The following is a 27,014-nucleotide window of genomic DNA, read 5'->3' as shown; positions in this document are numbered from 1 at the left end:
TTTTAGATCTTACAGGGCAAAACAGCCTCTTACCAATCAGCCTTATCAGGAAACACAAAGTTAGTGTTCCAGTTGGAACCCTGAAGCACATCTATCCACACAAAACCTAACATGCACTCTGCATGTTAAAACAGCCACCCTCGTTATAAGCAATTTGATCCCCTTTCTACTGGAAGAAAGGACAAAACTTCACCTTTCCCTCAGTTCTTGGAAGAGTGCTTTAACCACCACAGGCATGCAGAGATCTGTGGGAGGGAAGGCAAGATCTTGATCTCCCCTTTTCCCCCCACACTGTCTCAGTTTGTTTCCTTAAATAACTGCAACAGAGCTTGCCTCTAGAGCTTTGGGTTTCTGCGTTGGCAGTCTCATAGCAGGCCTCAGACAGGTCCTGTTATCTTTCTTCTGTATGAATATGATGACTATGAAATGTCAGTTCAGCTACAGTGGGGAACTTTCCACAGGATTTACTTACTGAAGAGTATTCCCTGAGTGCAAAGGCGATCTTAGACAGATTTGTTGTTCCCTGTAGGAGGTAAAATTCATAACTTCTTTAGGAAGGAATGAAGATGTATTTGCACAGAAGTTGGTAAGAGAATGAACTGTAACAGCTTTTCTCTCTCTCTCCTGTTCCGATGACAGATGTCATCACCAGTAGGAGGATATCTTCACAGAAAAATAGTACAGCAAACAAGCTGCCAGAAGCTCAACAGATGCTTGTGAATATCAAGCATTAAGTACAAGTCTTTTTCAACGACAGCTTTTCACAGAAAAGAATGGGCTGTCGTTCACTTGGTGCTTCTCAGACTCCATGATTTCATCCAGCAGGCAGCTGAAGCATCTGGAGAACAGGTCTGATACACTGGCAGGGAAAGAGGATGGGCTGTGGCCCCCGCAAGGAACCCTCAGTTGTAACTGAGTGAGGTCTGATGCAAGAAGGGAAACATGAAAAAGAAGGAAAAAACCAAGGAAAGAAAGAAACATTGCCCCTCCCCTTACAGCACTGCCAGGGAGAAGCTAGTAGCCCACTTTGCCAAGCCCCTCCTATAGCTCTTTATGCTGATAAAAACATTCTGAGCTGACAGACCAGAAAGCTCTTGAGCACAAGGAACCAAAACACACTCAAATAGATAATATAATTAAGATGCCAAGCTCCAGAGAATTTGTTTGGATTGGAAAGTGACTGTATTTGTCTAAATATGGCACAGCCTCCAGTTTCTCGTTACATCACTTCCCTTTTCTAACACTAAACATCTACTAAATGGCCAGTTTCATAGCTAGTACAGGTCCATATTCAAAATGCTTTAAAAGTTATTTCCAATATAGGACATCTTTCCAACTTACTTACCAAACAAAACCAAACCCCTCCACTGGAATTGTAGACTTCTTTACCAACTGCTTTCTTTTTAACACTCAAAACATTTTTTCCTAGAGAGCCTGTCACATCCTCATAGGCATTTCTGACTCCAATTTAACTATCCAGAGTGCAATTTTTTTTTTTATCCACACTGTAATTCTGCTATTGGTCTTTGCTCGTAAAAGCAGTTGCAGTCATGAGCGTAGAGGAAAGCATAACTTCACAAAAATCAAGACTCAGTGGACTGTTTTGTTTTGGTAAAGGCCTTAGAATATCTTAAATCCTATGATTAAACTTTACAGCTTTAGGTTTTTTGGCTTTTTTAATTATAGAAAAGCACATAAATGAAAGGATAACAGACAGATTTCAGCATGATACCATGGATACTATCTTCCTTAAACAGAAGTAGTTTCTGGAAAACCTTCTTCCCATTATGAATCCAGTTGTAGATATCCAGGTTTTTACAGTCAAAGTCAGTATTGAAAAAACATCCCAGCCTTGGTGAGGTGCAGGCCAGGGAGATATGGTTTGTCTACTCCTCCTCAGAGTACTCAAAAGACAACCATTCTGGGAACTGTCCTTGCCTCAATGTCAAGTGAGCAGAGCCTGGTACTGTGGGGCTCCCCCATGCTGTTTTCCAGGACTCAGCTGTGCCAGGTAACTCTACCCTGTCTCATTTGTCATTTATGCAAGTGAGCCTAAAGCACAATTTGAGTATCTAGCAGGTATTTAGCCCACCCCACACATACTGATGCAGAGCTCAAAGGAATGGGTTAGATCACTTAAAAACCCAAAAAGATGACACAAGTTTTGTAAGCATTTAGCAGTGTTTGAATCTGGCCTCATCTTTCATGGGGTTCAGAACAAACATCCTTCTATGAATGTTCTAATATCACTTCAAGTTTCTCTCCCATCAACATATCTTACAGTCATCTTTGCACATTTTCCTTAAAGAAACTTAGGGCCAGTAAAAGGCCCACACAGAAACGATTTACTAGAATGAATGTGACAAATATTTGCCAATTGCCAAAAGAAAAATCAAGTTAGATGGAGAAACATGAAGTTGCCATTTCATACCGAGAAAGCTGAAGTTTCTAAACCTAACATTCGTCAGTGCTCATCCAGTGCAGCAAGCTGTTACAAGAAATGATGTTTGGTAGGAGTAAAAGGCTAGAGGTGAATATTAATCATAAATTAAGAATTTCAGTGAGATCTCTGGCCATAATTTAACAAAACTGGGAAGAGGTCCTTGCCAGAAAGGTTTGAAAAACACACATCACTTCCAGGCAGATATTTCTGAGTATGGTGACTCTATCCCACCATGCTGGAAGTTTATGAGCTCTCTCATATTAACATACACGCACATCTGATTCACTGTATAGCTATTTAAGGATCACTAATCCTTTGAGACACATCTAGTTTTGCTCTCATGCTTACACAAAGAACATTTCTACATCAACTTGTCAATCTTATGACTGAACAAAGAAGGCACAATATCATACATAAGGTGCCCCAACAACACTTGAGAGTAGCTCTTGTTGGCTGGTCCAGGAGTGCTGCCCAGCAAAGGAGACTCCCTTAAATCTGACAGAAAATGAAACGTTGACTATTCTGTTGACTGCTGCTCATCATCAGGCAAGACTAATCATTAATGGTGTTGTACCTTGCCTACAAAGGAAGTGAGTGCCTACAAAGGAATTGAGCGCCTAAAAAGGAAGTCCTCTTTTCCCTTTCGCTCATCTAGATCCCTTGCATTTCATTCAGGCTTAATTACATTGATTTTGAACCTTACTGTAATAATGTAATGTGATCAAACTTTGTCCTTGGCCAATTGTTCGATAGCTAAAGAAGCCGTGCTGTGTGATGGGGAAGGGGAGGGGAAGAAAATTTAAAAAATAACTGTAAGAATAAGAAAGAACTCCCCAAATTCAAAATACAATGTACAAAGTACAGCATGGTACTCTCTCCAACCTATTTACTGAAAGGGTTTTGCAAACATTCAGTTGAGTTTGTTGTTCTGCCCCACTGTAACTGCACAAAGCAACAAAATCTGGTACACAAAATATTCACTAAAAAAATTCCAATATGAGAAACCTCTTAAAAATCTTTCATCCCCATTCTCCATTTTCTATCATTCCCAAGAGCACCTAGAATAATCACATCTGTGGAATGGTTACTGAAGAGTAGTACTTATAATCAACCTTAATGCAGCATTTGTTAAACACAGTAACTTTGCTTTTCATATTGTTGTTGTTTTTTTTCAATAAAGTTTTGCCTTATATAGTTTATACATTCCAGAAGTAAAACTCCTTTAAGGACAGGACAGTGCAACCCAATTGATACTTGCATTTTTACTGTATTAAAAAGTCATGGGAGCATATAAAGACACTTAAAAGCCACATCTTTCAGCACAGTAGGGAATACTCAATTTCAAACTCAAGCTATTGGCAAGAAGAAAAAAAAAAATTACCGCTAGTTTATTTGGGTATTTCAAGCCTGGCTATAGGGACTTTTAACTGCCAAGTTAAAAATATCCTGCCATCTCCATTCTTAAGAAGATCATGGTGATACAAAGATTACATTTCTAAGGTTATAGCATATGGAAGTAGAAAAATAGAGGATTCCCTTTCTTCTTTTATTATGCAAATAAAGCTTTCCAAATATTCATCCAGGACTTTATTCATCCCCTAAAGGGGAAATTTACCCTAGATAGAAACTGACATCACAAGACGATCCAGCAGATTTCAGGCTGCCTGTAATATCTCCAGCCTTGAACTCCAGAAGAGAACGAGGCCAGAGCATCTGACTAGCAAGTCAGTGAAATACCTCACTGCTCTGCAAGCACAGTTTCCTACAACTTCTAAGTTTTGCAAAATGCAAACCTCATATCTGATTTAAACTTAGTAGAAAGAAAAGCAGGACACCAGGAAAAAACTTGTGTGACCAACAGTCAGTCTGGGACAGGTACTACAATCAGAAACAGATTATGTACATAACAGTTACATCATGAAGTGCTCACAACCTTAATGTAGGTTAAACAGCAGCTTCTGGTTTACTTAAGATCCCAAAATAGAAGCACACAGAAAAGGAAAGTGATTTTTAGTTTCTGACGAAGTTAAAAATATTACAAACTTTAAGCTTTTATTGAAAATTAAATATATTAGCAAAAGCAAGATTTAAGAAATATTTTACAAATGATTTACATACAAGAAAGCCAGTATCAGACATATTCACAAATATGCAAACCTTTAATTACAAAAAGTACCTATTGGCAGCATGATGCTAACCCTGCCACTGCAGTGTGCTCTACTATTGATATGAATAAGGCATAGAACTCACATTTGCACCAACTTAAAAGGGTCAAATAAAACTTTAAGCTTTTGAATCCTGGATGCACAATCCCCAACAGACACGCGCACGCACACTGTAAGATTTCTTCTTCTAAGCTCTACAAACTAAGTGTGTGCTCTGGAAGAACAGCCTGAAAAGCCCAGTAGAAATGTAACTGGTACTAGCATTTAGATTTCAGTTTCCCCTAACATGTACAGGCCTTGGTATGTAAACCATATTCACAGTTTAAGTAGTTTTAGACAGAAGTACCTTTTTTTTTCTGCATTTGTTCCTTAAAGTTGGCTCTCAGTTCAGCATACAGTTCATGTCACCTGTTTTGTGATGCATACATTTACAAGATAACTTAAAAAAATCTGTGCCATATTCATGGTCAAGATAGTTAAACAAGAGTAGTAACATCCAACTGTGACATTCAATACTATATTTCAAATATTTGTGCAAACAGCAAAAGAACAGTTGTATGAGGCAAATATATGTAAAACCTTTATTACCTCCTCAATGTTGTAAACTTGGACTGTCAGCCTTAAGGTCCTGCACTTCCACAGCTTAGAAAAGTCAATTGCTAAAATGATCAAGTCTCAAAAAGGTTCTTTTCTACATAGTGCAAATTTTAATGTAGATAACGTGAAAAACATATCTAGCTGGATTGACTTTGTGCAATTGTCAGTGGTCTTCTCTCGTAGTTGAAGAAAGTGTGCATTCAATGAACCATGTGGTTCAGGAAGCCAGGAGGGTGGAGAGAAAAAACAGTTCCATTACACTTCTCAAACCAGTGCTAGATGTGCAAAGGCAGCAAAAATTCCAGCTGCTACTACAACCAGAACAGAATAACTTTTCAGGAAGACCCAGGCGGTTAGTCACTTGGACTGGTCTCTAGAAAAATATGTGAGTATATGTTGGATTTTTATCAGACGGTCTTTTAAAGACATCATGGAGAGAACTGACAGCTGGTATCTGGGGTCTACTGGGAGAACAGCTAGAAGCCACCAACACCAAGCAGGACCATTGGGCATTGCCTAAAATTGAAACATAAGCTGGTTACCCATAACCAATGTTGTATAATTGACTACCATGAAGACATCAAAAGACAAAGTCATTGAAGACCAAGACTACTTTAAAGTAACTATTTTAGATAGTAACCAGAGAATCCCAGATCTATGAGATTAGAAGAGTGCTGAAAGGATCTCTTCTCCTCAACTGAGAAGTCAAAGTACACTTAAACTAAGCTTTATAAAGCAATTATTTTTAAGACAACATAGGAAGCTCATAGGTTCCTTGGGAAAAGATGGCTAAGTACAGGACAGTCACCCTGTAACAAACCTCCCTGATAAAAATTATATCTAATACTTCTCGTGCTGTTCCTAAGGCTTGAATATTCTCAAAGCCTAATGTTTTCATTATAATTACCTTTATTTGATGGACTTCTCTGTCACCTCCCAATTCTGCTCCCTTTCTCATTACCTTCTAGACAGAGCAGGGCTACTTCCTAAGTTTCTTCTAAGCTGTTAAAACATATTCTGTAATTTTATTCCTGTACTTTAATTACCAACAGCAACCATTAGATGTCAGGCCTTGAACTGGACTTAATACTCCTCAGTAGAGGTCCTACCGCTGCAGAGAATATTAAGTACCTCAAATGATTTGCTAAAATACTGGTGGTAGTGGTACCCTCCAGGATGACATTTCTTCACTTGCAGCTCTATCACATAGCTGACACATTTGTGTCCTATTACAAATCTCAGGTACATACCTGAAGTATTGCTGCCCTGCTAATTACTCTGGTTTTGCACATGTATTCCTCTTTCCTAGTATGCTGTTTTAAATCTACTTTTATTAAATTGTCCTAAAATCACTTCTGTCTTCATGCACTGGCCTCTACAGCATCTACAGTCCCCCCAGACAGGTTATGATAGTCTCATAAAAGTATGTGGCAGATGGGTGAGGGACAAGCTCCCCTAAGATCCCAATTCACATATAACTCTGCTTTGAAAACCAATTTTTATGTATTTTTAAGTGTTACTTTCCTACAGCCTCCACTCCCTCAGGATCTCACCTTCACTAATTGTTTATAATAATCATCAATATAGATTGCTGCATCTTTCTTAAGAAACATTTGTCAAATCCTAGCAGCTGAAGCAGTTTATGGCATTAGCTCAGAAAGGAGGAAAGTGTTATTTGTGATGATCTCTTTGCCAAAGGGCACTGCCTGCATGTGGGAGTTTCAGTTTCTTTCCTGACTTTCACAGGGGAGAAAATAGAGGGCTTTTTCACTTTGAATTCTAGAAGTGTTATACAAACTAACAGTTTAACTGTTACTGGAACTTAAAGTGTTTTCAGTTTACTAGTTTTATTACCACATCAGCATATCATCTTTTCCTGCAGAAACTGCTGATCAGTGACAGAATTGCTTTTTGTTGCTCATTTTAAGAGAAACAAGGTGCAAGCCTTATTACCTTTGAAGCTGGAGAAAAAAGTGGGAGTTGTTCTTTAATATTTCCAGTTATTAATAGGGTTTTTATTTTCAGAAATAAGCATCTAATAATTAATATTAAATTATATCTCACCTGTATATTTTCCTCCCTGTCAGGCATTGGTCCGAAGTGCTGAAGAATTTGAGTGCGAAATTTGTTTCTTAAGTTTTGGAACCAACTGCAGGCCTGACTGTAAACAAAATTGTGAAGCTCTCTCAATTTCTTTAGCTCTTCTTCATCAGCAACCTGTAGGACGAAAATTAAGAAAACATGATTAGTGATAAAGAAACAATTAAGGTGTTTAAGCTAAAATAAAAAATCACTCAATTTCAACTATATTTAGATACATTTCTTGCATTCTCCTTAACCTTGACTGCTCATGACTGAATGGTAAAGAGGTCTTGTAGTATTTTTAAAGTTACAGCTTCAAACTATTGTTGAAACAAAAACTATAGTTTTCTTATTTGTTTTATAGTAATAAAAAAATTAAGCTAGCTTCTAGGGACCTAAAAATTTGAAAGAGCTTTCCAGAACAAATCAAGCAAAAATCATGGTATATTAATACCACTAAGTATTTAGACAGCATTCTGGATACCTTAACATCTTCCAAATATTCAATGTCTGCAGTGCAATAACCATCTTTCATCCCTCTCCGTAAAACTCTAAATCTCTTTCCACCAATTGTATCAACAACAGACCGTCCATCAGGTAGAAAATGAACGTTCCTAATTTGCAGCATGCAACCATAATCTGCAAAACTAGAAAAGAGACCTTGTCAGTAATGCAATTATACACTTCTGAAAAGACGCTTTTTGTAATTAAAAATGCCATAAGAGATGGAAGGTTAGAATTAGGTTGCAAACCTACCCATTTTGAGAATCACTTATGCACATCCCAAACTGTTTAGTTCCAGTTTCCATACTCCTGCGAATCATGAGTCGGTATCTTGGCTCAAATACATGTAGAGGACAAGGCACAGTAGGATATGCCATAGTGCAAACAAACATTGGAACATTCTTGGTCAAGCTTCAAGGGAACATAAAAAGAAATATATGCCTTCAACATCTAAACATTGAGCTATGCCAAGACAATACATTTTTTTCAGTATGTCTGCTATGTTTGATGTCCTAAAGCACTCTTTTCAAAGTCAAAATACGTTGTAGCAACTTCAATGAATGATAAACCCACATACTGATAACAGTGGCTGAATACCTATTTATTGATTTGCATACATACTGGACAGTAAGACTGATAGTTTTCTAGGTAGTGAATATCCAGTCAGTGAATGACTGGCTCTGTTTTGGGGACAGGGGTATCAGCTACTTTTTCATTTTTGCTTTAGTCTGAGCTATAAAAGCAATTAAGCCCTCAGAGACACAGTTTTCCTGTAACTAAAAAGATGTAGTAGTAACTACATAGTAGCTAGGTCACCATTTAGATTATTTTCAAGGAGGAACTCCAGATCACAAGATGCAACCCAGGGTATAATTTGCACCTTGCACTATGCCTCAGCAGGCATAACTGAAAAACAAAGTTTTTTTTTTCATTCTGTTTTATCAAGTATGTATAGTTGATAGTAGATACAAACATGTTATCATTAAAACATTACTGGGTATTTAACTTTAATACCTTTCAGACTATAAAAAATTCCATTAAATAAGTTGCATGAGATGTAGTTTAAAATAGTTTTCCAACATTCATATCTACAATACATTATGCTCTATGTATCTGAAGAACTGAGATAAACAACATGTTTACAAAAAATCCCAGGGTTTTTTATTACATCTATCTGTATATGATTAATGTCTATCATGAATTGCTTTGCAAGAAATTCAAGTCTCTGAGACTCTGCAGTGAACTGAAGACAATTTCATTAACAGCAGCAAAGCTAAAACCAAAGCTCCATGACAGTGCATGCAGAAAGACGAATGGAAGGGGAAAAGTTTCATAGAACCATAGAACAGCCTAGGCTGGAAGGGACTTTACACATCATCTGGTTCCAGCCCCTCTGCCATGGGCAGGGACACCTTTCACTAGACCAGGTTACTCAGAGCTTCATCAGTGGCCAACGGAAGGGCTACAGATGTCATTTATCTGGAATTCTGTAAAGAGCTCCCCCCTCAACATCCTCTCTAAATTGGAGAGAGATGGATTTGATGGGTGGGCTGTCAGATGATAACAAAGGGTTGGATGGTTGCACCCAGAGGGTAGTGGTGAAGAGCTCAGTCCCAGTGATGAGTGGTGTCCCTCAGGGGTCCATACTGGGACCAGCACTGTTTAATGTCTTCACCAATGACACTGACAAAGGCATCGACTGCACCCTCAGCAAATTTGCTGATGACCCCAAGCTGAGTGGCGTGGTTGACACAACTGAAGGACGGGACGATATCCAGAGGGACTTGGACAAGCTTCATTCTACTTCTTGCACCCATAATATACAATGATTAATGACTATAAAAATAATAAAACATTTCTAAAAAGGATTTCCATACTAATTTCTCAAGTTTTTCAAGACAGGAAGCTTACTTGGAGTGTTCAGCAGTTTCTTCAGCATGAATTCTTTTTCTCTCAAATAATTCATCAGACAAATATTTCATTATTAATTCCTCCAGCAGTTCTGTGATACTGTATTTTCTGCTTGCAAGGTACTGTAAACGATTAAAAAATATATTAGTATTTCTTTTCATGTATTTTAACAAATAGCTTGAGAAAATGCAACTTTAAAAAAAAATATGATCTATGAAATGTGACATAAAACTCGTAAAAACGTACAGCTCAGAAGTTTTTGTTTCATTACTTAAAACCTAAAGATACTCTAATATTTGAAAATTAGATTCTCTGTGTAAGTTCTTAGTTTCTGACAACTTGAATGTCTAACTCAGTTTGTATTTCTATGCTTACCAGAGACAGAACTGACTTCCTATGATATACAGCCATACAAATAAGAAAAGTGTAGAGAAATCACAGTTAAAAACTGAATAGTTACCAAAGTTTACAAATATGCACGATTTATTTACACCAGTAAACGGCCAAAGAAACACAAAATCTCTAAGACCCCGAGGTATTGACAAAATTTGTCCCAAGTTTTTCCATTCTAACAGTAATCCATAGCCCAAGCAAATCCAAAATGTTGGCTCCAAGTGAAACAGCCTTAAAATTATACAGTATTTGTATTTGTGAGCTTTACTGAGAAACAATACCTCTTTCAAGCTCTCCTTACAGAGTGGACACTGTGGAGCATGATCTAAACACCGTTCCAAACAACCTTTGCAAAAAGTATGTCCACAAGGGGTTGTTACTGGCTCAAAGAATAGCCTGAAACAAAATTATTAGAAGTTAGATGTCATGGCCAGTGTGTGTTTTTCTAAAAATGTCAGTGATTAACCTCTTGATTTTTTAAGACTAGCTATACTATAACAAAGAAACAATTAATCCCAAGTCTCCTTATTCTGCTTTTCTGATTAAGCTGGACACATTCCAAAACTCTAAGTAACTAAACATTTACCCCAACATACAAAGACTTTGGTCTCCCTCCATAGGAGACTCAGAATACACAAAATTAGGTGACTCTTTGAGAAACTGGGTTGTTTTAACAGCAGTATTACATTTTAATAACATAACTATGAATAGTTGAGTATACACCATATATTTTATGGTGTTTATTCTGAAAATCTAGACGGTTCAGTAAGAGTTTTCAAATACGTCATCAGCTACATTTAAGTAGACTAACATTCTGAAGCATCTGTGTCTCCCAGACAAATACAAGGTTCGCAGGCTATACTTCTAAGCATTAGCCTTCCCAAAATAATTTTTATTGACTGAAGAACCCCGAACACTTAATCAAAAAAGATCCTGTCCTTTTACGTTTACCAGTTAAAACTGCCAAGTTTAACTAAAAAGGCAACTTGATTAAAATAGTCCTATAGTATATAGTACTACAGCAAGTAACATTTAAATACACATTTAAGTGCAGGGATAGAGAAAAGCTGCAAATTATTGACTGGTATCAGAACTCATAACAACTTACAAGTACCTCAGTTTATACATGTAACAGATATGCGGCCAAGCATCTGTAACAAATATTGAATTAAGGACAAAATCTTACCTCATACATAGAGAGCACTCAAAATCTGATGCATCAATCAAATCCCCTGGAATTGTTCCAAAAGCCAGTGTCATGTCCCTTTTTGTACTTTCTAAGGAAAAGCAGAACAAAATACTTCAAAGAAAGGCACAAGGCACTAAATACTTTTAATTTCTAAGTAAGTGACTGTTTACCTCCTTGCTTTTTATGTTTGTTTCTTCCATCTTCACATACAACTGTATCCTGTTCTGAAAAGGAAAGCTTTCTTTTTAACAAAGCACCTTTTCCTTGGCCAGAGAGAAGGGGTTCAGAAGACACTCTCTTTAAGCCATCTTCCTTGGCAAGGTCTTTTGTTGAGTTAAGAGCATGGGCAGACTGTGCACGATTTAAGCCTCCACTCACAGGCTCCAGTACATCTGATCCTCCTAAACTCTGTAATAGTAAGATGAACTGAACTGTATTCTAAGAATAACACAAATCTAAGTATGTAAGATGTGACTATGCAAAGATATATAAGCCACACTGATATCCAGTTAGTGGGTACCCATTAGTTAACTAGAGAAATTTCTAAGTCAAGACAGTACTCAAATTTGCTTAGCATTAACAATTCAAAAATCTTCATCTGCTTCAAACAAAACAAGAATTGTATTTCATCAGCTTCAAAAAACAAGAAAACTTGTATTTCTCTTTATTTTGAAGTCCCTAATACGAAACTTCAGTACCTTCTAATACTGTATTTATTACTCATTCTAGTTCACTAGAATGAGGAGTTTTAACACTACAAATGAAAAGAAACTACTCCCAAACCACCATTCTTTCCCTCCAACTTAGCTAATTACATAAAATCAGTATTTACACTGGAAAGTAAGTGTGACAAATCAGGGTATCAGTACATCTAATGTTTACACATCAGTCAAAGAGCGAAGTTATTGCAGAGTTTTTGTTACCTGCTGAGGACAAAGCTGTAAATTGCAGTAAGATGCAGTCACCTCAGAACCAAGCATAAGAGGTTTATTTCTAATATGGGGTGAATTCCAAGCAGATTCCTTCAGACTTTCACCTAGCTTCTCTGGTGACAAAACATCACACAGTATCTAGAAAAAACAGCTCAATGTTAATAATGACAAAAAAGGATCTACACATACCTTTGTTATACAACACCATATCAAAAACTAAGAAGGTAATCTACATGAAGTTTTTCTCATGAATAGATCTTTATTCAAGCAGTAAGTGTGATGGTAGAGTTGAGAACAACTAGAAACCTACATACCTCGATTGCTAAAAAATCTTTTCTACTGCAAGTCAAACAGAGTTTGACATTATCAATCCAGTGTTATGCAGTTTTTTCAATGTAAATTTTTATTATCATAGAAAAAACTGTTGTGCTCTGGGCGCAGAGGGTTTCAACTTGGAAAATTTCACTTGCTGCCTGTTTTCCAGTTTTCTACATATTCATTTAGTAACTTCAAAAGCACATGCACTTTTAAACTTGTATGTAAAATGTGTACATTGGGACTAACTCTTCAATGTAGTATGATTTAAGAAATATCCTAAAAGGAATCTGCCACCTGAACATTCTCTGTATGTAATAAAGATTTTTAGATACTCAAGTCTATCATAATGGGGGTTTCATAAAGGAATCAAGTCAGAGATAGGAATCTAGTATCATAAATAAAATTACCTTTTCTACTTCTAGCTTGGCTGGAAGAAAGTCCTCATCAAGGGCTAAGCACTGTAGAAACAGTTGTAAGGCATCACCTACAAAGCCAGAGTCTTGCAGCACTTTTCCTTTCCGGAAGTAGACCTGAGAAACAGATACCATGAAGACATTTGTAGAGAATATGTAGAACTGCAGTATTGATCCTACAAGCATTGCAACAGCGCTAGAATTAGAACCCACCATGACAGAAAGAATATAGCTCTAACAAATTGGAACTGTGTACAGTGTGCGTGATCCATATCCCTTGTCTAACATACATCCACTACAGTGTTTGAAAAGAGTCCTGGGATAGGCTGGTGTTAGTCTTCTTCCAGTTAACTTGTTTTGTCTTATGTAAAGGACTAAAACCCTCACTAGTGCTGCATTCACAGCCCTTAATTTCCTTCTTCTGTGAGCCTTTAGAGAGGAAGAAGAGGGACAGGAAGAAGAGGGTCAGGAAATGCAAATTATTACATAACCTCACACAACAGCTTACAGAATACTTTTTTTGCCCTCTCCTTTGTTAAAAGCCTTACGGTTCCAGCCTGCAGGAGAGGGGTGACTACAAAAAAATGACCCACACAACTGTTCATCCCTTACATACCTCTCAACCTGTATTCTTAAAACAAAACAATGCCACTCAGAATTAATTGCTTCTTCCAACTAAATTTTATGCTTGAACACTAAACACCAGTTTGGAAAAAAAAAAAATATCTGCGTATTGCTTTCCTTGAAAGAAAAAGAGGGAGGAAAGACTACTGGATTATGCTGAACTTACGTGAAAGTAGATGACATTGGAACTGAGACCTTATCTCAACTTTTAAAAGTTGCAGTGACAGTAATAGAAATAATTAGTTAGATAAACCAACAGTTGTCAAAAAAAAGTTAAATCAACAGTATCTATTTGTATATAGGAATTTGGATAATGGGCCAAAAACTAAACTTAAAAAACAAATAAACAGAAAGAAAAATCCCAAAAAAAGACTCCACCAAACCCCACAGTGCAGTGTCTACAGAACGACTGACAGTGTGAACAGTAGCACCTGTTCAACAAGACTGCGAGATGAGGACACGGATCCTCTGATGATGGGCAGTTTCCTTTAAGATGAATTCTGAAGAAGGGAAGTTTGCTAATCCTCCTCTTACAGACAGTTTATTTTCCTACAGAGGTAGGGATTGTTACAGGAGTCCATCCATCAAACCAAGCTCAGTTAAATAAAGTGATGCTTCTTTCCAAACATATAGAAAAAAGTAGACAGTACTAACAACACTGAGAGGTGAAAAGCAGGAGGCTTTTTGAATTTGCAGTAGCCATGGAATTGCTGAACACAGGAGAAACCAAGAAAACTACAGTTATCTCCCTTTGTGTGACAAGATCTTGCTGCTCCTGCTGTGTTCAGTTTAGACAGTGCTACAACATGTAGAATTCTGAAGACCACAGACGCCCCAGCTACTCGTACTATTTGCAAAGCTCAGTTCCCACTGAGTTTATTTGGGCTTTTTGAAGATAAACTTTCCAAGCTAAAACAGCAAAGTGCCCCTCCATTAACAAAAATTAACAACTAAACAAAACAAGCCCCAAACCCCAGCTGTTACAGGTTACATCACCATGAACTATTGCAACTTTCATTATATTTGTCAACCAGCTCTAACCTGCCATACTCATCAGGAAACTGTCTCATACAAGTTAACTATTTCAAAGATAACTTTTAGCATTTTGCATGTTTTAAAAAATAACATTTAAAGTAGCTGACTTAGATTTTTAAATTGATGCAAGTATAATTTGGAATTTATTAATTTTACAGACAAACACAATACTGAAAAATGATGAGCTCATACCAACTTACCTCTGGCCAATTTGGCATTTTAGAAATAACAAAATTTAGATCTTCTATGGCTGTTTTATATTCTTGGAGGCCAACATATGACTCAGCTCTGTAAATTCTTAGCATCAAGTCACTGGAATCTGCAGACAGAAATTAGGTAAAATATTTTAAAAATCAGAATTTAGTAATTTTTAATTAGATTTGCTTTCAAAGTGATATGTCATAATTACAATTTTTTGTACAATCCTTCCAAAATTACTGGAGTAGCTTCTCTCTCACTCCCTATTGTTTAGATCAAAAAAATGGCAGTAATTACTGGTTCATGTCTTGTAAGTTAAGGAAAGAATTTTGGATCCGAATGTATCTTGCAGCAACAAGAAAATTTATTTTCAACTATTGAACAGAGAGGCTCACAAAGCACTGCTCACTACTGCTGGAGCACAAAAATTGAGGACTAAGTAAACTTTATAGTACATCCAATCAAAACCACAGAAACCTGGGAATTCACCACACTTGTATTAAAAGTCTAAGTATTGCAAATGCTTTCAAACACCCAAGTTTTTGTGCAGACTGCAATTTGTTTTTACAGTGCCTGCCCCTTCTGACTATGACTGTAGATGACACTTCACAGTGGCATACATCTGGGAGCTACCAGAACCACGCTTTATCACTATGTGATAAAAACAGTCAGTCAATTCCAGAAAGCCTTTAGCACCAGCTGGCAGCCCTGTTGTAAGGAGCTGTAGTAGTGGAACTTCTACAGCGGGGAAAAAAGCAGAAAGTGTTCAGTAAGGATGAGTTCTCACGTCCAACATAAAGCATTTTGCTCTTCCAGTACAGCAGCCTATTTAAATAGGAAGGACACTCACCCCATGCCACTAAAACTACAGTTTTGTAACACAACTAATTACAGTTGCTGCTTGGAAAAAAATGCCAGAACACTGTTTTGCTCTTACTTGTTTTTAAAAATATACCTGGTTTTCACTGAATGAGATAAACTAGTCAAAGGTTCATCTACTGTAAACAGTACTAAAATCAAATATTTTTTCCAAAAAGGCATTCTTGGAAAGCTATCATTTCAATTTAATATTCTTATTTTATTCTAAATGTCTAGTATAAATTCTCATAAATTTCCAGCATTAGCCTGTTCTACAGTTACAAGGCAACCTGGCCAATGTTCCCACAGATTGCAACACACTGCTTTGTATTTAGATTCACAATGTTACATGTAAAAAGATCATAATGGAAAAGAAAGGCTTACGAAAATCAGGGAATAATTCGTTTAGCTGAAACTAAAGTGTCTTCCTGATTTGTCTTTGAGTTGACAGTTTCCCCTCAAATATAAGTATTACCAAAGCTGGTTTGCTTCATTTTCATATTCGATACAATAAAATGTTTGTTTTAACTGAAGTCTGGGAAACTCTCTTTGTCTGAGTCAAACACTAATTCTGCAAGCAGAACAACTCTGAAGCCTGATTTCCTGTGGCTGTGTTTTGTGACTGCTATAGCCTAGCAAGGTGGGAGCTCAGATTAAACTCTTCAGATAGTTTTTCATGTTGTATTTGACTCTTTGGTGTCCAACAGAGTTAGCAGCAAACCAGACTCCTTTGTGCAGAGGCAGCAGTAAGTGCACGTCTTTGTTCTCTGATAAGCTGCCTATTTGTAAAGAATCAGAGGAAGCTCATCTTTTTCAGACTTTCAAGTGCAGAACATGACCTGAGGAACTCTGAGCCTTTTTTCCTAGGGGGGAAAATGAGGGGTAGTTTAAAGATAAAAATGTGAGTTCAAGTCTACAGCAGGCAGACATTTTATCCACTTTTTTCTTCCAAGAGAAATGCATGATTAGAACTGAACTAGTACAAAAAGTTTAGCTGAGACCCCAACTCTGCTGCTGAACATACAAACACTGTCACTGAATGATCAATAGATATAACAAACCAGATCTGAATATTCGGAAGACCAAAGGTAGATGATTACTGGTGGTGTCCCTCAAGGCTAAGTATTAGAGCCAATGCTTTTAATATCTTCATGCATGATCTGGACAAGGGCATTGAGTGCACTTAAGTTCACAAATGACAGCAAGTTGGGTGGGAGTATTGATTTGCTGGAAGGCAGGAAGCCTCTGCAGGGGGATCAATGGGCCAAGGCTACCGGTATGAGGTCGAGCAAGGCCAAGCGCGGGAACTGCACTTTGGTCACAGCAACCCCCTGCAGTGCTACAGGCTGGGGGAAAAGTGTCTGGAAAGCTGCCCAGTGGCAGAAGACTTGGGAATGCTGGTCAACAGCAGCTGAACATGAGCCAGTGTGTGCCCAGGTGGCCAAGAAGGCCAAAGACATCCTGGCCTGGATCAGCAGTAGTGCAGCCAGGAGGACCAGGACAATGATCATCCCCCCCTGTACTTTGCACTGGTGAGGCCATGCCTTGAATCCTATGTCCAGTTTTGGGCCCCTCACGACAAGAAAGACATTGAGGTGCTTGAGGGAGTCCAGGGAAGGGCAATGGAGCTGGTGAAGGGTTTGGAGCACAAGTTTGACGAGGGTGAGTTTAGCCTGGAGAAAAAAAAGTCTCAAGGGGGACCTTATCACTCTCTACCACTGCCTGAAAGGAGGTTGTAGACAGGTGGGGGTTGGCTGTCTCTTCTCCCACGTAATAAGCAACAAAATTAGAGGAAATGGTGTCAAGGGAGGTTTAGTATGGGTATCAGGAAAAAGTTTTTCACCAAAAGGGTTGTCAAGCATGGGAACAGACTGTCCAGAGCAGTGGTGGAATCACCATCCCTGGAGGGATTTAAAAGATATGTAGATATTAAGGACATGGTCTAGTGATAGACTCAGCAGTGCTGGACTAATGGTTGGACTTAATGATCTGAGAGCTCTTTTCCAGCCTAAACAATTCTGTTTCTAAATTTATATATCCAATTTTTTAGACCACAATTCTATTTCTAGGCTTTGTTACCATGAAAAAAACAAATTTGCAATGTTTCAGTATATATTTTAATGTTTCTCAGCTAAAGAGAGGATGCAAGCTAATTCTGCATCTTTGGACCAAAGACTAAAGAGAGCAGAAACACAATTTGTCCTTGAAGTTTCAATTTCAGCAATAATATATTGTAAATACATATATCACTCACTTCTAACATCCCAAAGACAAATGATTTTAATAAAAAAAGGCACCAAGTACTTGCAGCATAGAGCTGTGTGTATCAGTTTTATTATTACATTAGTAAGAAAGTATACAAAGGTGTACACACAAAATCCCATTCAATATGTATTCTTGAGTTGTATATTACTTCCAAAGCATCTCCTCTTACTGTCAGTATAAACATACCAATAAATGGACTACCTCTGATCTGATCCTGCATGCTTTTTCCATGGTTCTTACTATACCAAATTCTTCAAAATAAAAGACATGCACATCAAAAACACTATGTAGAAATACTTTAGGACACAGTATTTATTAACACAGAACTACAGGGTCACCCTAATAACCAGAGCTGGAACACACAACCCATAAGAAGGTGCCGAGAGAGAACTGGGCTTGTTTAGCAGAAAACAATTCCTGAAGGCATTGGGAGAACACAACAGCTTTTCAGAATTCAAAAGTGGGTTGCCTGGAAGACTGTTTACTGAAGTACACAGTGAAAAACCTAGAAAGACAATGATTATAAACTAAAACAAGGGCAGTCAAGACTTGAAGTAAGGAGAAGATTTTTCACTGTGAGGATAATTGACCTTTAAGCGGGTTGTCCAGAGAGGCTGTGGAATCTTCAGCCTGTAGGTTTTCATGAACAAGCTGTACAAACCCTTAAGCAAACTGCTCAGATCTCAATATTTGTTCTGCTTTAAACAGGAGACTGATTGCTCAACAGCTCTCCTGAGGCCCACTCCAGCAGGAATGAGTGAGATTCAGACCAAACTCAACCCATCAGTGGTGTGTTTCAGGACACTTGACTAAAGGCAAGCTGCACTCGTATTTTAAATCAATAGACATCCTTTAACTAAACTATTCAATTCCTGCAATGAATATATTAACTATAAGAATGTTAACATTCCTTATGGTTTTTCAAAGTCACTTTTGCACCATGGCAAATATGAGTCTTTCAAATGTTTCAGAAATGTAGGAAAGTTATGAAAAGATGCCACTTGAGAGCATCAATGCCTTATTTAGGACATCAGATGTATGTTTATCACAACTTTTAAACTATGTGCATTAAAAAGAAACAGATGAAGCAGCAGTAAGGAAGTGCTGAAGCAGAACATGAATGATTTTAAACATTAATACATTTCTTATGCTACAGCTTTTCCATCTCTAAGTGTCTTCAAAATCCATGTTCTGGAGGAAGATGGCAAGTATACTGGCAGCTATTGATTCGTTATCTAGTGGCCTGGAATCACCTTCAATTCGTAGTTGTGAATCCACAGCTATAAATTCACATTTAATGTACATCTGCACTCTGACTCATTAAGTTCTTCAGTATCTTTACCAGAACATGTGGCATGTTGATAATTCTCAGGACTGGCAACACAGGAAAGAACTGTACAATGAACCTTAAACTGAGCTTCGAGCACTTAGTTCTAGCACATGTACTGCATTTGAATAATCAAATTTTGAATAAGCATCACAGCTGGTAAGTATTCTCGAATTTTAAACCCATTTTGAAGCCAAAATGGAAGATGTAGATTCACATAAAAAAGAACCAAAATTATTTCCCAATAAATATCTAAATAATATCCCTAAATCCATAAAAGAAAGATTAACAAAAACTGTGTAATTAATTTACTCTTATTCTTTCAAAGCAGTCTTGAAACATGAAACAGGAGCCCTGTAAACATTTGTGATCAGTACTGGATTCATCAGTTATACCCTGAAAGCTACTGAGATTTCTTTGTGACCTGTATGAGTCAATGCCGTACTACAGGAAGAAGTCTGCATCTTATAGTTTCAAGATCTAAAATCCATCCTATGTCCTACACTTTGAAAATAAAGTGGAAAATAAAGTAGAATTGATAGCTAAAACTGAACCCCTTAAAATTAGGTTGCCAAAAAGCATGTAAAATAGATCTTCGATTTAATCCCACCTACACTGAGAACAGTTTATTCTGGAACTAGACCTAATGTATCTCCCCAGAACAGACTGGAAGGATTAGACTTATACAAGCTTTTGGATTTTTTCCTCCACTGAAGACAATTGTATAAACGTAATACACTTAATCTGCAAAAAATATTAATTCCTAAATTACTGAACAGAAAAAAAAATCCTGGTATAAACCATAACAGAACCTCCCATGCCACCAGGTGTTAAAATCCATAGTCAAATTAAAACAACAAAGGAATCTGTCATTGGATCCATTTAGGTATATCAATCATACAAATTTGACTCCCTCTACAAAGAGTAAACTTTGAAAAACTGAGTGTATCGTAAGAGTCCATGGCATCAGCCAGACACACATATTGCGACGGATACAGGAGAGGCTAAAAGCGTGCCTCTACCTCCCCTCTTTGCACCCTGTCCAACACTATATAAAACTCCAACCACACCCACCTATGATGTCACTGCCATTACACAACCTGTCCCCCTCCGTGCCTGTCTGCTTATGCAACTGGGCCCGGCGTGCTGGGAATTGTCTTGGTGACACTTAAGACTGAAAATAGGTCTCTCTCTCAGGAAACAAGGTTAAATACGCCAACGGAATTTCTCTTTGCCCGCGCACTGCGATTACCAAACACAAAACGAAGCAGAGCCCACAAACTCCTCCGTAAACAAGTCCCACAGAAGCGTGCTGGGGGAGACACGACGGAGTCCGTGTGGGACGCTCCCCCACACCTCTGAAGTAAGCAGAAGCAAGTGTGCCCCACTCCCAGGCTGGGCGCCCGACCAAGGGCCGGGCAGCTGCACGTCCCCTCCACTCCGCTCTCCCAATGGAGCGGTTCCTCGAATCCCTTCAAACTCGAGAAAACTTCGGACGCTCTTCACCAGCCCGTGTCGGTCGCTGACGGTTCCGCACCAGGAGATAAGGGCACATCCACCTACTCCACCACACCCCCAGTCCCCCGAGCCCGCCGTCCCGGCTTACTAGCCCGTCCCGGTCCCGCTGGGACACGGGCGGCAGCGGCGGGGACCGCGCGGCTCCGGCGGGCGGCACGGGCGGAGGAAAGGAGCGCGCTCCCCCCAGCCTTACCTGCTCGCACAGCCTGGTTGACGGCGCCCAGCGCCTCTCGGAAGCGGCCCTGGGCCAGGAGCTCCTCCAGCCGGGTCCCGGCCCTCGCCCTCTCGCACTCGCCCGGGAACCACTTCTCCGCCAGCCGGTTGAGGACGACGCTGGTGCGCAGCGGGGCCGCGGCCGTGCTGGTGCCCCCCGCCGGCAGCAGCCAGTCCCGGCAGCGGCGGCAGCGGGCCCGCAGCTCCCTGCGGAGGCAGCGGCGGCAGTAGGTGTGCCCGCACGGGACGGTCACCGGCTCGCCCAGGAACCTCCTGCAGCCGCAGCAGCGCAGCGGCCCCTCGGCCCCGCGCTCCCGGGCCCGGCCCGGCCCCTGCCGCAGGCGGTAGTTCAGCACCAGGCAGTCCACGAGGGTCCCGAGGCGCTGGGCTCCGCCGAAGGGGCCGAGGCACAGCGACGCCAGGGACGCGCCCACCGCTTCCTTCAGTCGGCTTGCGGGCACCAGCCGCGCCAGCAGCAGCTCCCGCTCTTCGTCCGCCCCCTCACCAGGGCCCCCACTGCCGCCTGGCTCCGGCGGCAGCTCCGAGCCCACGGCGCCGGCGGGAGAGGACGCTGCCATCGGCTGCGCGGCTGCGGCGAAGGGGGTGTGGCGCTCCCGCTCCGGACGCCGGGATCGGCTCCGGGCTTGGCGCGGGCGGGGGGCGGGAGGAGGCGGGGGGAGGTTACAAAACACCGCTCCACGCTCGCGCCGCCAACGGCGCGGCGTCACGTGGGGGGCATGGGGCGGGACGGGGCGGGCCCGTGCGGGAACGCCCGGCCAGAGGGGCGTCGGTCCCCCGGAACCCCCCGCAGCCTGCCCGGCGCTGGGGACGGGGAAGCGCCCCGGCCGGGCCGAGGGTGGCTGGTCGGGGAAGAGGGACAGCCCTACGGGCTCCGGGTTGACTCCTGGGAGCGGCTGCCGTGGTGAGGGTCGGGCGTTAGCAGGGCTGGTGGGGAGGCAGAGATAGAGGGATGGAGCCGCCGGCGCGGGGAGAGGGTTCTCCAGCGGGGAACGGGGATCTGTAGCTGCCGTGGTCCCGCAGGCATCACTCGACGGGTGCCTGCCGCCTTCCCTTGCGGCTGCTACCCGCACTTGTCTTGGGCCGCTTCGGCTGGCCCCTTTTCCTTCTGTATTAATCTTTTAATGGAGGACACGATAAGATAAAAGTTACAAGGTTAAGGAAAAGCTCTTTGTCCTTAGGGTTTGTTTCCCCCCTTCTCTTCCCGAGTGCTCCCAGCCCTCGCAGGACGGGTCGGACGCGCTCGCTGCGCGCCCGCCGTGCCGTCACAGCCCAGCGGGCAGCGAGCCGCGCTCCCCGCCGCTCTGAACACAGGCGAGCTCTGCGGGCAAGCACCTGATCTGTTTTGCCTAAAGTAGTCACAGTGGAGACATGCTTAGGCTTTCCAGCTGTATGCCAGCCTCTAATGAAAGCTTGAAGCCTATTGCATAAGTGCTATGTATTTGTCATTGTTACAATGCCTTTTTTTTTTTCCTTATGTTAGAAGGCTGTCGTAAATCTAGACGTTTCAGATAAATGTAGCAGTACCTTTAAAACCTTCCAAGCAAAGCTTGCACATCAGGAAAATTAATAAATGGCCTTACGAAAGGAACAAAGCTATATTTATCCTCAGCCGTATTCCGTGTATGGCAGCCTGGAGTGTGATGCTAAAGGTTGTTAAGAGAGCTATGGGCACGGATGGCATGACTGGAAAGAACCAGCTACATCTGGATTTATGTCCAGGTGTTTTCTGTGAAATCAACAACTCTAAGCTGCATCCTTTGCCTCCACAGTGTCTTTCAAGTTCCTAAAGTCAAAGAAAAACGATGTTATGGTAATTGAAGTGTGACGGGACCATGGGTATATTTTAAACATGGATAGGAAAGATAGTCTGTTACAGTAATTAATTAAAAATTGAGTGAGCTAAGAAATGACAGTCTAAGGATCAAAGTAAAGTCTGTAGTGTGAGCTTGATTCATCGTGGGATGTTGTAAATTGCTTTGGTTTATTATGAATGGTTTTAATGGATTAAGGATTCTGGTGTGGTCGTGTCAAGCATGAGCTGACCCCTCACAAAGTATTGGACTTAGCCAATTTGGACACAAGTAAAACTTTGAAAGAAGTACTGTTAAAGAGAGCAGTAGTTTATTTTGCACTTCAGATTAGAATACTCATGGAAATACAGAAATAAAATAAAACACGACAAAGCCCAGGGGCTTGTGGGATTGGAATTAGGATAGTAAGGCTGTCCTCCGATGGAACAATTTGAAACAGTAGATATGAAAACTTGTTTCCACTATTCCCACTTCCAGTGATTCCTATAAAAGTTCATACATTAATGTTTATACTAATGATTCAAGCAGTCATGAGTGCAATCAATGCAATCAGCCATTTTTCATAATTTCCAGTGTAAAGGAACAAAATACTCATGGCTTTGCCAGCCTTAGGGTCTTGGAGCAGAAGAGTTGAGGTTTTTCCCATCATCTTTCTCTTCAAAACTGAAACAGTGAAAGAAGGGATTTGGAGTAGGATGGATGAATAGAGGGGTAGGGAGCCTGACATTTTATATTGCTCCCACCAGTTGTAGAAATGTCTGTAATCTGGGCGATTATTTGCAATAAATCTAGACTATATATTCACCTCGTCCTTATTCTCTAGACATTATTTTTTATCCTTCTTGGAAATAGTCCTGAGCCTAGTTGGACCTTGGTATTACCCAATGTTGACATTCTTGTATCTTTGAACTACTGTTGATTCTTTGAGCTTTGGTTTTGGTGTATTATTTCACCTCTGGCGTATTTAACTAAACAAGAAAAATACCCTGAATTTTCAAGTTTTCCACTCTGTTACCATCAGGATGTGATAGTTATGTAAGAGAGGAAAAAAAGACATTTTCAAGATTAGATAACACACAGCTCCACCACCACTCTATTAAAATAGCACGCTCAAAAAAATTTTTTTTTTCTCCCGCTTGTAGGGTCAGATAAATGATATTTTAAAATAACAAAGCTTTGCCATTGCACAGTTCATGTGGGCCATTCTAGGAAAGACTTCAGGGACTGTCGTTTCCTTTTCTGCTGTAGAGCAATATTGCACTGCTGGTTAATGGAAGTTGGTTGTTCTCATTCAGAAAGGTACCTGCAAAGCACTGTGCCTTCAGTACAGTGAGCTAGAAGTAATTCCTTTCTTATGCTTTTTAAGGTATTGATTGGATGTTTTTCCAAGCAATTCCTTGTATAATGTGTAACCCAATTGGACATGAGATGACAATAAACAGTGGTTTCAGTTGTATTTGACCCCACTGTAGGTAAATTAAGCACAATGATTCTGATTTAAGGTCTTCAGAAATCAACAGCAGTATAAACAAAGTAAAGCAAGACCAACTCAGGCTAAGGGAACAGGCAGTGGACCTAAAAATTAATACCTACATACTGGAAATCTGGAGCCAAGCCCCATTTTTACAGGTCCTTGGCATCTATCCCAAGAAAAAGTAGTCAACTCAAAGGACGTAGTTGTATTCTAAGAGAAGTAATGGCTTTCTGGCTGTATATCCTCTTTTTCTTTGAAGGATATGCCAGTTACCCAGCTATTGTAACTTTTTGCAAAGATATGTTTAGCAAAGGCAAAATAAAATGAATTGGAGAAAGATTAGATTAGGCAAATAAGAGTCATACTTAAAAAAAGAAAAGCATAATATTCCTGAAAACTATTCATTCTACCAAGAAACTCTTAAATATCTTTTCTTCTAGAGGAAAAAAAAAAACCAACCAAAAAAGGAAATATCAAGCCATATTTAAAATTCTGGAATGGTTTTTGAATCTTAGATGATTATATTTGAGTTCCTTCAACCCTGGATAAGAAGTAATGCTCAGAACCAACTTGGGTTTCTTTTGTTTTAGTTATTCTTTGTTGTTTAGTAGACTTTTGGGGCTTTGGTGAGATAGTTCTGGCAGAGATCTTTTTAAATGGAAAAGTACTCAGCATCACTGCAGTAAAACAGACACTAATCCTTGTTTGTGCAATGCAGTGGTGGGCAGAAGTTGGTTTTGAGTAATTTTTTTTTAGTTACGAGTGGTCACAAAGCTGCATTTGCAGCTTGGTCTCAAAAGTTAGTTAAGATGAGCTGAACAGGGCTAGACTGTCAGCAATAGTGTGGCCAGCAGGACCAGGGCAGGGACTTTCCCCCTGTACTTGGCACTGGTAAGGCCACACCTCAAGTCCTATGTCCAGTTCTGGGCCCCTCAGTACAAGAAGGACATTGAGGTGTTGGAGCAAGTCCAGAGAAGGACAGCAGAGCTGGTGAAGGGCCTGGAACGTAAGTCCTATGAGGAGCAGCTGAAGGTACTAGAGTTCATCCCAAAGACTAGTCTTTCCAAAACAAAAATAATTTTAAATAAGCAAGATTTATTTAAGATTTTTTCTTTTGGCAAAGGCAAGAATTTTAGCATTTTTATGAAATGTATTTAATGCAATGACTTCTGCAGCGCAAAACCAGTTTTCAGCTGTCTAAATAAATCACTAATTAACAGTCAAGTGCTCGTTGGGATTTCCCTTCAGTTCAACATGAAATCTGAATTCTGCTTCATGGCATAACAATGTGGCAATTGCCAGTGGATAAGGGAAAGACTGTGGATCTGGTCTGCCTAGTCTTTAGTAAAGCCTTTGACACTGTTTCCCACAGCATTGTTCTGGTGAAACTGCTGCTCATGGCTTGGACAGGTGCACTGTTCCTTGGGTGAAAAACCGTCTGCATGGCCGGGCCCAGAGAGTGGTGGTGAATGGAGTGACATCCACTTGGCAGCCAGTCCCTAATGGGGTTCCCCAGGGCTCAGTACTGGGACAAGTTTGGTTTTGTGTCTTGATCAGTGCTCTGGGGGGAGGGGTTGGTCTCTTCTCCAAGAAACAAGCAATAGCATGAGAAAGTGGCCTCAAGGTGCCCGAGAGGAGGTATGAATTGGCTATAAGGAAAACGTTCTTCACTGAAAGGGTGGTTAAGCATTGGAACAGGCTTCCCTGGGCAGTGGTGGAGTCACCATCCCTGGAGGGATCTAAAAGACATGTAAATGTACCAGTTAGGGACGTGGTTTAGTCGTGGCCTTGGCAGTGCTGGGTTAACAGTTGGACTTGATCTCAAAAGTCTTTTCCAACTTAAATGATTCTCTGGTTCTATGTCCTCATCTTTGGTTCAATTACAGTTTTGGAGGTGTCTGCCCACTTTGTCAAGAGAGCCCTGAGGAGCTCGCTCCTACTGGGTGATTTTGGACTTGGGGTAATGATGCCCAGAACCCAGGAGATGCTGGTCCCCCATTCCTCCTTCCCAGTTACCTTTTTTACCTGCTAGAATGCTAGTTTGCCTGTGGTGCTGGGAAGTCTCTGGTCATCTCCAAAACCAACTGTTTTCAGTCTTAACATACCGATGTTACGGACTGATGGGTTTTTTTCTCCAACCAGAAACTACTTGTTTTCAGTAGATTCAATGACACTTGAGATTTGTCTGAATGAGATTCTCTCACTTTGATGATGATGATGATAGCCGCACTTGTCTTAAAAATATGGATGACAAAGGTATGACCTCTGGGGTTAAAGGTGGAATGTATAAAGGGAATGAAAGTTTAGAACAGATTTCATTTTAAGATATAGAAAAATCTCAGCTAGGGGAGGCTGAGCTGACTAAGTTTCCAAATGTGGCAGAACTGACAGCCATGGCCATCAGATGTTCAAAAATCTGGGACACTGGCTATAGATCAGCAAGCACAGTATTGCTTACGAGAAGGAAGAAAAAGGAATTCACCAAGTATAGGCAATTAAGCTGACCTCAATAGTAGGTTAGGTACGTAGAACACATTTTCAAGTGAAAAACTAATAAGAGGCATGAAGCTAACATGAATACCATAACCCTTGAATTTACCTAAGATAGACTAAAGCCAACCTAACTCAGTCTGCTTTTGTTCTTGTAATGGAAATTACATTCTGCAGACAGGCAGTGCTCAGGCTCTTGTCTCTTTGGACTTGAATAAAGCAGATTATATAAT

At 40.3% G+C, this 27,014-nt stretch overlaps 2 protein-coding genes across 2 annotated transcripts in view; one reads left to right on the top strand and one right to left on the bottom strand.

Annotated features, from left to right (window-relative positions):
* Positions 1-1,657: 1,657 nt before the first annotated feature.
* On the bottom strand, positions 1,658-21,623 carry LONRF1 (LON peptidase N-terminal domain and ring finger 1). The gene is made up of 12 exons (XM_039551187.1): positions 20,966-21,623; positions 14,807-14,925; positions 12,942-13,064; positions 12,208-12,354; positions 11,455-11,692; positions 11,282-11,372; positions 10,377-10,491; positions 9,703-9,824; positions 8,044-8,202; positions 7,772-7,934; positions 7,270-7,422; positions 1,658-5,721 (listed from the first exon to the last, which is right to left on the bottom strand). The coding sequence occupies exons 1-12, from the start codon at positions 21,561-21,563 to the stop codon at positions 5,563-5,565; spliced, it is 2,187 nt and encodes a 728-aa protein (XP_039407121.1). The 5' UTR covers positions 21,564-21,623; the 3' UTR covers positions 1,658-5,562.
* A 155-nt stretch (positions 21,624-21,778) lies between these two features.
* Positions 21,779-27,014, top strand: part of TRMT9B (tRNA methyltransferase 9B (putative)) — a 118,416-nt gene continuing 113,180 nt past the window's right edge. Inside the window, exon 1 of the mRNA XM_039550738.1 lies at positions 21,779-21,907. The gene's annotated coding sequence lies outside the window, so the exon portion shown is untranslated. The remainder of the gene's footprint in view (positions 21,908-27,014) is intronic.

Source organism: Corvus cornix, chromosome 4 (assembly GCF_000738735.6).
Source record: "Corvus cornix cornix isolate S_Up_H32 chromosome 4, ASM73873v5, whole genome shotgun sequence".
In the NCBI taxonomy this organism is placed as follows: Eukaryota; Metazoa; Chordata; class Aves; order Passeriformes; family Corvidae; genus Corvus; species Corvus cornix.
This window is presented reverse-complemented; position numbering and strand designations above follow the sequence as displayed.